Genomic DNA, 12,489 nt, shown 5'->3' with positions numbered 1-12,489 from the left:
GTGGCTGGGATACAGATCAGGTTTCAGAGGAGCTTCTAGACTAAAACAGACTGAGAAGAAAGGCCTGGCTATCCACTTCTGAAGATCAGCCAATACAAATCCTGTGAACCACAATGGTGGATCTTGAGAGTACCACGGGACCAGACAGCATTCTGTTCCTTCATGCACAGCGTCACCATGGATCAGGGGACAAGTGGACAGCAGGCAACAACAATGAAATCCTCCCTGAAGATGTTTAGAGTTTAACTTGTTTTGAGAAGTATTTTCTGTTTCTCTTCTTCCCCTTCATTTTAGCTTGTCTTGCCAGAAAAATATTGCAAGGCTGGCAGTGTAATTGCAATGGCAATAAAGGTGATCAACGGTCACTGGCATTAATTAAATAACGTGCTCTGAAACCCTCTGGCTAAACAGTGTGCGAGAGACCTTTGGCCCGCAGTAAGGTCCTAACGGATGAAGCAGGTGTTAAGCAATGATATTTAGTGTAGTTCAATAATGAAGTAAAATGCAGAAAGTGTATAAACACTTGGCACAGAAATAAAATGTTAAATTAAAAATTTGGAGGGAAATCCAGTGAGAAACAGATAATCCACAAAATTATCCACTATTGAGAGTCAGATGCTGTTGTTAGATAATGTTGAGTACAACTCAAAACAACTCTACGAACAACATATCTAAATCCTGTCCTACTTTGTGCCATCCTAACAAGTTCTGATACACTCAGAACTACTGTAGCAGACACTGTGTCAATCCATCTGTTCGAGGGTCTTTTTCTCTTTGGCCAATCATCCATCTTTCCAAGCATGAGGTCCTTCTCTTAGCCTCTCCTAGTAACATGCTCAAAGTATAGAAGCTTTGTTATTTTTGGCTTCGTAGAGCACATTCTCCAAGACCTATTGTTTATTCTTTTGGATGTCCATGGGATATTCAATGCTCTTCTCCAACCACAGCTCAAAGGCATCAACTCTTCTGTTATCTTTATTTATTGTCAAGCTCTCAGATACACAGCAACTGAATGAAAAGATTATGGCCTGGATCAGGCACACCTTAGTCTTCAAACCAATACCATTGCTCCTCAGTAATCTGGAGAGGTCTCTGACTAAAGACATTCTCCTGATATTCTGACTACTGATACCAAGAGTATTGATTGTGGATCTAAGAAAGATGAAGTCATTGACAGTTTTAATCTTTTCTCTATTTATAATCATGTTGCCTATCAGTCCAGTGAAATATTTTTTCTAATATTTCTGTGACATTTTATTCACAGCTTCTCTCCATATGCTGGCCCCTGGCCGTGAATCAATGATCAATGTGATCACATGACAGCTGCCTCTCTTTCCACAATGATCTGCTATGACCAATGTCCACAACAGCAGGTCTTGGCAGCCTTTGCCAGCATCCTAACGCGGGTGACTAATCCAGATCTTCTCATTTCTCAGTCTCCCTCAGTCTTCATTTACTCCTGTTTATGTGTCCAGGAAAAACCTATTGATTCCTACTACAGTGACGACATCGCTACCCTAGATGATCAAACAGATTTTATTACATGGCAATGGGCACTACATACAGTCACACCACACTTTTTGCACGTAATGCACACACAAGCAAATAATGTGAGCGTGCACGTAACACACTCAGTGCTCACTGGGAACTAGAGGCAAGGGTGGCTTGTACAGAACCATGACTTCCTTTCTCTTTGCTTGTGTTTACAGATAAAAAAAATAGAGAACTTAGAATAATTTATTACCATGGACAATGGGTGGCTCCTGGAGAGCCTTAGAACCATGAGTTGACACTGACTTAGCATTTACTCACAAGAACAGAAAAATTACACATATTTAGACAGCTACGAACACAAAAAGATTATCATACTGGGAAAGGTGGAAGGTCAGAGGAAGAGAGCAAGACCTTTAACAAGACAGAATGGCACAGTGACTGTAACAATGGATTAGAGCACATCAGACATCGAGGAGATTGTGCAGGACTGAGCAAGGCTCAGATGCGATGCTCATAAGATCTCTACAGGTTACAGTTGACTGGCTACAGCACCTCACAACAGGATGCCACGGGGAAAAAAAGGAATAAACCTTACTTTTGCCTTTTTATTAAATAAGAACTATTTCATGTTTGGAAGGTGGTGGGAGTTCAGTCGTACAACTCTTGCCTTCCACATAGGAAACCTGGGTATGATTCCTGTCCAATGGCGATTACAGGCATCTACCATCTTTCAGTAAAGGCTATGTGATGCTGTGATATCAAAAAAGTTTCACAGATGTGTCCAGATTAAGAACAGCTAGGAAGAAAGGCCTGGAAATCTGTTTCAGCCAGTGAACCTGCTACGGATCACCAAGGTTTGATCTGTAACTGACATGAATATGGCAAAGGACTGGACAGTGATTTGTTCTCCTGTACAAAGTGAGTCAGGGACTGAGATAGTGGCAGCTAACTACAATACCAGGCTTTACTCAGACTCTGTTCTCATTGATGTTGAGTCAGAAATTACTCACAGCAAACCTTCCAGTGGGTTTTCAAAGGCAGTAAATCACTCAGGAGGAGACTGCCCATTTTCCTCCTCAGAGCCACTGATGGATTCAAATCGCTAGCAAGAAAACATCTCTGGGCTAGCCACACAATTCCCCATGGGCCAAACCAACACTACTGCCAAACTAAAATGCAATCTCTGGAAATTACAAAAAGAATCAAAAGTTGCTTTGGACACATCTGTGGTTGCTTGTAACTAGACTTAATACTCGAAAGCTCTTAGAAGATCAGTAACAAGGTCTATTCTAAGAGTTGTCCATGAAGTTAAAATGGAACAAAGGCTGTACTTTCAGAAGCACTGATGCCTCTGCTCGCAAAACCTATTTTCACTGCTGGGTTCACTAGCCCATCCCATCGATCTAGTCTTCTTCTCTCTCCTTGCCACTGAGCAGGGTCTAACTCTGACCCTCCAGTAGGTTTCTGAGGCTGTAAGGAAGAGACTGTCCACCGTGGATTCTAATTGCCAGAGAATTGTGGCTTTTGGGTTACCAGTGAATCTCCACTGACTGGGCTGTTGTTGTTGGGTGCCATCGAGTTGAGTACAACTCATAGCGACCCTATGAACAAAAGTTCTGAATCCTGTTCTGTCCTGCACCATCCTCAAACTATTTGACACACAAAAGCCCACTGCAGCAGTCACCATATCTGTCCACCTGGTTGAGGGTCTTCCTCTCCCTCGTCAACTCTCCACCCTTTCCAACATCATGTCCTCTCTCCAAGGAATAGCACCTTCTAGCAATATGTCCAAAGTATGTGAGTTGAAGCCTCATCATTCTTGCCTTCAAAGAGCACTCCAGTTTCACCCTCTCCAAGACATATCTGTTTGTTCTCCTGGCAATCATGGAATGTTCAGTGTTCTTCTCTAACACCAGAAATCAAAAGCATCAATTCTTTTTCTGTCATCCTCATTCATTGTCCAGGTCTCAGAGTTAGCAGTGAATCTCCACTGACTAGGCTAGTCTGCACTAAATGATACTCTGATTCTATTCCATCAGGTATGATTTACCCTACATTTCACCATTCAGAACACACTGTTACTACTTCTTATATCAAAATGTCCCTGCCCATGTAGTTGTAGTTAAAAGGTCTACGGGACACCATCACTTTCACCTCTAAGGCTTATGTTGCACTGAACAACCTTGCACCTCACAAAGCAGGTGCTACTCAGCAACTCTTGAACAGGCCTGATGATATTCCCCTCCAAGACTTAGGAACAAGTAAACCAAAGCCCTGGAGTCACTAGTGCTTGATACCAAACTGCCCAAGCCTTCAATATGGATTACATGTTAACACTATGAAAATACTGTCAATTATTTAATTGTATTTGGATCCACAGTCAACATCATTGATAGCAAAAGCCAAGAAATCAAAAGACATATTGCATTTTGAAAATTGGCTGTCAAGAAGCATTCCAAAGTTCTATAGAGCAAGGATATCAGTTTAAAGACTGAGGTCCACCTAGTCCAAGCCATGATATTTTCAATTGTTTCATGTGCATCTGAAAGTTGGACCACCAATAAGTAAGAATGAAGAAGAATTGATGCCTTTGAATTGTTTTGGAGAAGAGAATTGAAAATAATACAGACTGCCAAAAGAATAATCAAATCTACCTTGAGGAAGTACAACCAGAATGCTTCTTAGAGACATGGATGATATAGCTTCATCTCACATACTGTGGGAATATTTTTAGAAGATGATATAATGCTGAGAAAGTAAGCTGGTGTGCGAAAGAGAAGAAGACTCTCAATGAGACAGCTTGAAACAGTAATGCAATGGGTTTTGGCATAACAGAGATGATGAGAATGAGGCAAGATAGCACAAGGGTAGATCTACTCTTCATAGGGTCGATATGAGTTGCAGTCACCTTAATGGCACCTACCAACAACAAAGTTCTCCTAACTCAATAAAAGATAAGAATCCAGACTTATTTCTCTCCTATTAACCTTAGAGGGAGTCTTGCCAGCCTAATTCTTGGGGAATTGCATTGCTTGTCCAAAGGCCACTTTTCTCTAGAGGTTCAAATCCACCAGGATTAGTAGGGAGCTCTGGTGGCTTGGTCTTTAGGGGGTTGTGATGTTAATCCAAAAGTAGTGTCTCTATGACAATTCAAATCCACCAGCAACGAGGTAGGAGAAAGATGGGCAATCTCTTCCACTGTAATTTGGAGTTTCAGAAACTGCTGCAGGGTTAGCTGTAAGTTAGTTATGACTCAATGGCGATGATTTGCTCTTGCTTAACCACAGGAGAGAAAAGAACTTTCTATGTTTTGGCAAAGGTTTGTACTTCCCAGACTACCCAGGTCCTGTGGGTGGATCCAAATCAAGCTTCTTCCAGGGAGGCTCGAACCTCCGGCGCAGTTGTCAGCTGGGCACTCACGGCCTCATTATTTCAGAAAATAATGATTCTGCCAGAGCTTATTGTTCTAAGGACTTTTTAATTATCTTCCCTGTGTCCTCCTCTTTAGCTGCTCACTTGTCAATTTAAAGAATTTCTTGTTAAATAGGGTGCTACTTTTAAGGATGACAATCAATTCAGTTAAAACGCCATTAAGCACCTCACTGGGGAAGCTTGTTTAGTGAACTGAGCTAGATGGTACATGGGAATTTCAGGGAGGGAGAAAAGTGGGGGCTTAGGCTCTATAAAATGACCTTCCTTTAAACAGGGTCACCCTAATGTGACTTAAGACCTAATTTTTATTATACTGTCAGTCACAGCTACTGAAATTTAAAGGTACTGACTAGCTGAGCTGTGAAAGCCATTTTACTTTCATCACAGAATGCAGGACATTCAAAGCAATAAAGTTAACTTCTTTCAAACTTGTCTTATACCAAACTGATGAGTGTGAGGTGATGCCAAAAAGGCTTCGATTAGCGCACTGGATCTTTTGCTTGGTTTGTTCATTTAACAAATATTTACTACCTGCCAGGCTGAGGCACTGAGGATATGGAAAGAACAAAACAGACAGAGCTTTTTATCTCATGGAGCTTATGTGGAATAAGTCTGTCTCTACCTATGACAGAGGAAGATCAAGTACAAAGGCCCTGAGGCAGGAAGGACCCTGGTATTTCTGAGAAACAAAATGGAAACAGCAGGAAGAGCGCAACAGATGAGGGCCTATCAGAGAGGGAACAAAATGGGAAACAGAGGCTTGGAAACCTGAGAGGGAGGAAGTCAAGCATGACAGGAAGTCATTAGAGAAGATAGCTGTGAGATGATAAAATCTGATTCATCATTTTAATAAACAATCTTTTAAATTTAAAATTTAAATTTATTTTTCTCCCTACATTTCTGTTGTAGTGGGGATGCAATATAGAGTGTTGCCTTGGTAACTAAACTAAAGAACTCATTTTAATACTTCCAGGTCATCCTCAGCAGTGGGAAAGTTGCAAGCAGTTCAAATGCTCGAAGTGGACAGAGCAGTCTGAGGCATGAGTTCATGGGTGAAGGTATAGATTCCGTCCACACAAAGTATCTTTAATCCACCAGCCTTGACTCAAGTTCTAAAATGAACCTTTCAATAATACTCTGTAAATACACTATTCTTCAGCACAGAACTTATGCAATTAGCTTTTTACTGGCAGGAGGCAAGAGCCCAGCTAACCTTGCTGTTCATTCCACAAGGGTTAGAGGGAACTACAGGAATTTCCTAACGCGCCACTGTACCCATTCTACTTTGTATCCCAGGGTGGGAAAGTTACAAAGAAAAGGAGCAGAGGATGGAACTCCAGCAGGCATGGTGGGGTGTGGCTGCTTGGTTAATACCTCTTTGAATACTTCGTTTTAGCTTGTTACACAGGTCCACGCGGGGGTTATCTACATTCTCTTCTACAGATCTCGGGCTCTGTTCTGGAGGAGAAAGGCTTCTGCTAAGATCCATCGGTACTTTACCCGTGTGCGGCGGTGGGGATGCGGCAGGGCTGTGCGCGGTGGTGGGGCTGCTGGATGCCGAGGAAGCGGTCAGGTCCAGTGCTCCGATCCTTGAGTTCAAGGGAGAAGTCAAGGACAGCTTTCTGGCTCTCACGGGAGAGGAGGTTCTGGACACAGCCAGAGGTGGTGGAGAGGAGAATTTGCGACACAGACGTGGGGATTTCCCATCCATCAGGTGCTCACCTCTGTTGTTCAGGCTGGTCGCAAAAAATAACTCCAATGACCTAAAAGTAAGAACAAAGTCTATCAATGTATTGCAGCCATGTGAAAACAGTTTCAGCAATGTCCTTCAAAAGCGTGCTCTGTACATTTAAGGGCCACGATATCACTGTGCTTACGTGGTTGGATTTCCCTTGGTCTAAATCAACAACTGTGATAGTGGTGTGTGGTAGCATTCACACCAAGAGGGAGACCTCATGCACAGCTGTCACTTGTCTGTCACTGGCAGTTTGTTTGCAGTTATGCTGCTGAGTTTCATGGAAGCTTCCAGATTAAAACAGGGAAGAGAGGCATTGATCTATTTAAAAAATCTAGCTAAAAAATTCCCATGAATGACTGTGTTTCATCCTCAGCTGAGAAAGAGAATGGTGCAGGCCTTGGGAGTGCTTGTCCTGTGATGTACAATGAGGCCATAAATGGAGAGATGAACTTGATGGCTAACAACAGAAGTTCCACACACACCATTGCCTTGCTCTCTACTATATCCTAGGGAAAGCAAGAGACTTTCAAAGTACTATCTAACACCTTGCTACTAAACTGAGGTCTGAAAACCAACCAGGAGCTTGTTAGAAAGATGCAGAATGCAGGCCCCAGACGATTAATGATGAATGAAATAAGACCAGTAGTTTAACAAGACCTCTAAAAAATTCTTATGGAATGCATGCTACAGTTTGAAAAGCATTAGTCTGCTCACTTGTTTATTCAGTTTTGATGTTGTTATCTTTTCTTTTTGAAAAGGAAAAGCCTTAGAAAAAGGAAAAAGCCTTTGAAAACGAAAAGCTATTGCATTAACCCCCAAATAATGGCAGAGCAAGTAAAGGCCATTTGACTTCAGGCCTCTCAACTTCCCGTGTGAAAAACAATGTAGATGAACTTTGTAAATAAACCAGTACAAAATAAAAATTTTATTAAAAAAGATAACATAATAAATGAGAACGGCTGTATTCATTCTCAGTGAATGAATTCACAATGTGAATAAAGAATAGAGTGAAGCATCACTCTGGAAGGCAGTTTGGTGCTTCCTCAAAAAGCTGAACACAGAAATTCCATATGACCCAGCTATTCCATTGCTTGGAAAATACTCCAAGAAAATGAGAACTGAGGTTCAAATAGAAAACTTGTATACTAATGTTCAAAGTTGCATTATTCACCATCACAAGAACATGGAAACAGCTCAGATGTCAAACCACAAACAAATGGATTGAGAAGTTGTGGTACATTCATACAAATGAAATACTATGCAGCACACAGGAGCAATGATTTTGTAAATTACTGCCTAACTGGGAAGGTCTGGAGAGCATTATGCTGAGTGAAGTAACTCAGTCCCATAAGGACAAATACTGTATAAAACCATTATTGTAGAATGAGCAGCCTGGTCTCACTCTCTCTAGGATGAACCTTTTCTCTTAGCATTCCATGGTACATTCAATACTCTTCTTCAGCACCACAGCTCAAAGGCTTCAATTCTCCTTCTATCATCCCTAGTCATTGTCCAGCTTTCTGATGCAAATAATTGCAAAGACTATGGCCTGGATGAGGTGCACCTTAGTCTCCAGACTAACATCATTGCTCTTCAGTACTTTGGAGAGGTCTCTGACAGCAGACTTTCCAAATGCAAAATGGCATGTAGTAGGGTGGAAACAGAGGAGTGAGAATGGGTGGGGCTAGGGTTTTAATCATGGGAAGAATATTTTTTTTTAAATTTTATTCTGATTTATTTACAAAGTTTGAATACATTGTTTTCACAAAAGATCCTTCCCATTTCCTTCACTCAATCCACCCATCAAATTGTGCAACCCTATGATTAACACTCTACTCCCCAATCTTCACTCCTCTATTTTCACCCTCCCCCCTGCCTTGGATCCTCATACTCCTTCTACAATAATGGTTTTATACAGTATTTGTCCTTGTGGGACTGAGTTAGTTCACTCAGCATAATGCTCTCCAGTCCCTCCCAAGTCAGGTAGTAATTTACAAGATCATTGCTCCTGCGTGCTGCGTAGTATTCCATTGTGTTAATGTATCACAACTTCTCAATCCATTCATTTGTGGTTTGACATCTGTGCTGTCCCATGTCCTTGCGATGGTGAATAATGCTGCTATGAATACTGGTGTACAAGTTTCCACTGGAGCCTCAGTTTTCATTTTCTTGAGGTATAATGTGAAAAACAATGTATTCAAACTTGTAAATAAATTAGAATAAAATTTAAAAATAAAATAAAAATAAAGAAATCAAAACAAAACAAAAAAAGAATAGTGAAGCACAATGTATACAACTTTTCTATGCAAATCAATATAAAATACGTAAAAAAAATCTTTAATAAAAAATGACTTATGATCTCAAAACACAATCTCCTACTGGGAGGTTGAGGAGGTGCATGGTGAGGATAAAAGCAAGACGCGGCAGACCCAACTGCCTGGTGACATAGGAGCCAGTGGAGCCATTATTTCAGTTACAGGCAAATCCCAGACATACCTTACAGGGATGGAGGTGAAAGGCCGCTTGTAAATGTCAGAGAGCTTCGCCAGCACCACTGCCGCGGTGGTGAAAATGCGGTATGTGTGCAGGAAAGTGTTGAGGAAATCGATACTAAGAAACCGCAAGTCTGTCAGCCGCTCCAAGAGGCGCTCCACGCTGGCGTAGCGGATCTGGGGCACCTTGCAGGAGTTGAGTGTTTTACTGAAGCAAATGTCCGTGTCATCTTTATGTAGACGGGCATCAGACCTGCACACCAAGCAAGGGCGTGAGAACTAAGTTAGCAAGAGGCTTTCCAGCCAGGGAATTTCAGCACTTGGAAACATTGTGTGAGAGCTTTCCTCTGCATTTTAGAATTCATGGAAGAATATGTGTGCTCATATTGTACAAAGATATATGAAACATTGTGGGTCTACTGGAAAAGCTTGCCGTTAAATTATAACAATCACTTATCGTCATGTGGGAACCAATTCTTAGCTCCATTATATTTCCAAGACTACAAACTGAATGGGAGGAGATTGTTTCTCTTTCTCTCTTGGAGCTGTTAGTGGATCTGAACTACCAGAGAGGCACAGTCATACCCTGGTGGCAAAAAAGCAATCCCAATGAACTATGCCACTGGGCCAAAATGAATTGTGGAGGAAGTAATGGTTATTTATTTCACTCTGTGGATTCCTTCTATTTAGTTGACTCATGTCCTATTAGGGAACTAAAATCATAAGCTTAGGGGCATATCTGGAGAGGAAAAAAGAGCATTGCTATGCTCTTAAGTCAAACCCCAAACAAAATATCAGCTTGGGCTTGAAATAGAAGTGGTGAGCCTTTCCTGAGATCCTGCTGTATAGGCTCTCTGCAATACTTTGCTCTTGACTCTTTAACCCTCCCTTCTGGCTGCCTCCAATCCATTACCCTGAGGCAGTTGTCCTGGAAGCTGAGGCACCCTCCCAGGTTAACTACACTGGAGGATGAAGTACAGAGTGGAAACTCAGAATCCACAGCCACGGGAGCACACTTATTACTGAGGGCAAATAAGGATGGCAAAAGGCAGGGGGGGGGGGGGGAGAGGGGAGGAGAAACCTTGTAAGGTGAAAGGCTTGTAACCAGAGGCTGGAGCCAAAGAAGCTCAAAAGAACTGCTCAACCGTTACCAGCCTTTATTGTCTGGCTGGGATCCCCTGTGGCCTGCAGCATCTCAGGCAGTCAGGGGTGTAAAGGCCTTGATTTCAGCACTCAGTGAAGGACACACACAGGGACCAGAGGTCTCCAGCAAGGTGACCCCTCACTACACACCAGTGGCTGGTTGTGAGCATGCCTTAATTAGCTCCTTTGACACTGGGAAGAATTTTGAATTATCTATTTCTTTTCTTTTGGATGAAAAGGAATCAATAGCTGTCTTAGCCTGCCCTTGGAAACTTCTCACCCTGAAGTATGCTCAGTGCAGGTAGAAGTCCTTCATTTGCAGGCCTGAAAGAGCATTTTAAATGAGTAGCTTACCCCTGCTGGGGAGCTACTAAGGATGGTCTGTTAGTTTCAATTCCATTCCTGGTCTCAGAAATAACACAAGGGCATCATCTTTTGAGCATCTTAAAAACAGCAAGGCTTCTTCTGTGTAAGCCTCAGGTAGACAATTCTTGTTCTTAATTTCCTCATTTGTGAAATGAATAGATTAAAACTATCTCAGAGAGTTCCATTAATCCATCAGTAAGTGCAGAAGACAAAATGAAGTAAACCACATTTTCCTCACCATGGCCTCACTGGGAATTTCTATTTTCTAAGCAAGTGGATGTCAAAACAAGCTTTAGATGACATACATAAAATTCAAAACACACTTAGACACACACCACATAAAGGATTATTTTCACCTAATAAATGTCATAATTTAGCATCTAAATTATGTTTGTGAGCTTTCCATGTTTTGACTATAATTGGTTTAATCAGAACACAAGGGAAAGGATGGGGGAAAAGAAGCAACACATTTTGCCCACATGGAACTGAAATAAAACTAATTACTTCACTGTCCCTCTAAATTGTGATTACACTTTCATTTTAAATAAAGAAATTAAATATTAATAAATAATTTAATTTTCCTTTATTCCACACAACAGGATCTTATTTTTTTTTTCCCCTAAGGTATTCTCAGGAAAGATATAATGAGTTTCTCAAGCTCCTTATTATAATAGCAACTCCTTTTTGGTAAACACCTAAAAAGTAAGCGTGAGACGTGAAGCTCAAATCATCTATAATAATTAGTAATTTTTAAAGGGAAGAAGTGCTTGCAAAGTGATTTCATGTCAGTTATAAGACAGAATTAAAATTGGATTTTTTTTTCCTTTTAACTCTTCAAAATATAGTAAGAGTGGTGGATTTGGGTATGTTTGTGTGTGTGTGTGTGTGTGTGTGTGTGTGAGAGAGAGAGAGGGAGAGACAGACAGACAGAGAGAGACAGAGAAAGAGAGACCTGTAATTAGGGAGGTGGAGGAGATGTACCAGGAGCTGGCAAGACATTCTTTCGGGTAGGAAAGGACTATGGGAAAGAACAGGGATGCAAAATCATACTCTTCCTTCTGAATGAGGAGAACCAGGCTCAACGAGACTCAGAAAAAGAAAAGGAAGAAGTAACTGATATTTTACTCTAAACCTAACTATAAGATGAACATCAAAGCGTGCCTGACCCTAATAGAAAATGCATACAGGCACAGACATGGGGTTCTGTCCTCTCAGGAAAGTGGCTGCTTTCCTCTGGCATGTTCCCTATGTGCACCAAAGGTAAGGACGTCCTCCTCTGTATGTGAGGTGGTTGCACATATGCGATTGAACATGTTAATGCCGATCACAAGAAGATAACCATCTCTGTGAAGCTGATTGTATTGGCTTCGCATAAATAATCAAGCGCCAAATTAGCCTTATTCCAAGCCACAGAAGACAAACATTTTCTTAGTTTCACAGATACTTTTTGACACATTGAACTGCTAAAATATTTTTCCTCTTAGAATTTAGAACCCAAGCTACCAAGAAAATGAACATTATATACAATTTGCTCATTTTCAAAGTAATCCAAAACAATTTGTGAATTTTTTTTCTTTTTTTTTATTTTTTTAATGTAAACATTCTCTTTCTTTCTTTTTTCTTTTTTCTTATTTTTTTTGGTGGGGTGTGGACAATTTGTGAATTTTTAAAAAGTTTCATATAATCATTCATAAATATTCTATTTCACATTACATTTTTAAATTCGTTTGCTTACAATGTTAACATATATTGTATTTCACACTATTCTTCATTCACATTGTGTTTCATACAATCATTCTCATGCATTTTATGTTATAAAATCAA

At 40.9% G+C, this 12,489-nt stretch overlaps 1 protein-coding gene across 1 annotated transcript in view; it reads right to left on the bottom strand.

The window, feature by feature from the left end:
• RASGRF2 (Ras protein-specific guanine nucleotide-releasing factor 2) overlaps window positions 1-12,489 on the bottom strand; it is a 432,531-nt gene that overhangs the window by 200,723 nt on the left and 219,319 nt on the right. The window contains exons 14-15 of the mRNA XM_006889857.1: window positions 9,161-9,409; window positions 6,301-6,689 (exon numbers count right to left, since the gene is read on the bottom strand). Of these exons, the coding sequence (XP_006889919.1) occupies window positions 6,301-6,689; window positions 9,161-9,409 (638 nt within the window). The remainder of the gene's footprint in view (window positions 1-6,300; window positions 6,690-9,160; window positions 9,410-12,489) is intronic.

This window comes from Elephantulus edwardii, unplaced genomic scaffold, assembly GCF_000299155.1.
Source record: "Elephantulus edwardii isolate Elephantulus edwardi_28Jun2011 unplaced genomic scaffold, EleEdw1.0 scaffold00082, whole genome shotgun sequence".
NCBI lineage: Eukaryota > Metazoa > Chordata > Mammalia > Macroscelidea > Macroscelididae > Elephantulus > Elephantulus edwardii.
Note: the sequence above shows the minus strand (reverse complement) of the source record. Positions and strands in the feature narration are given on the sequence as shown.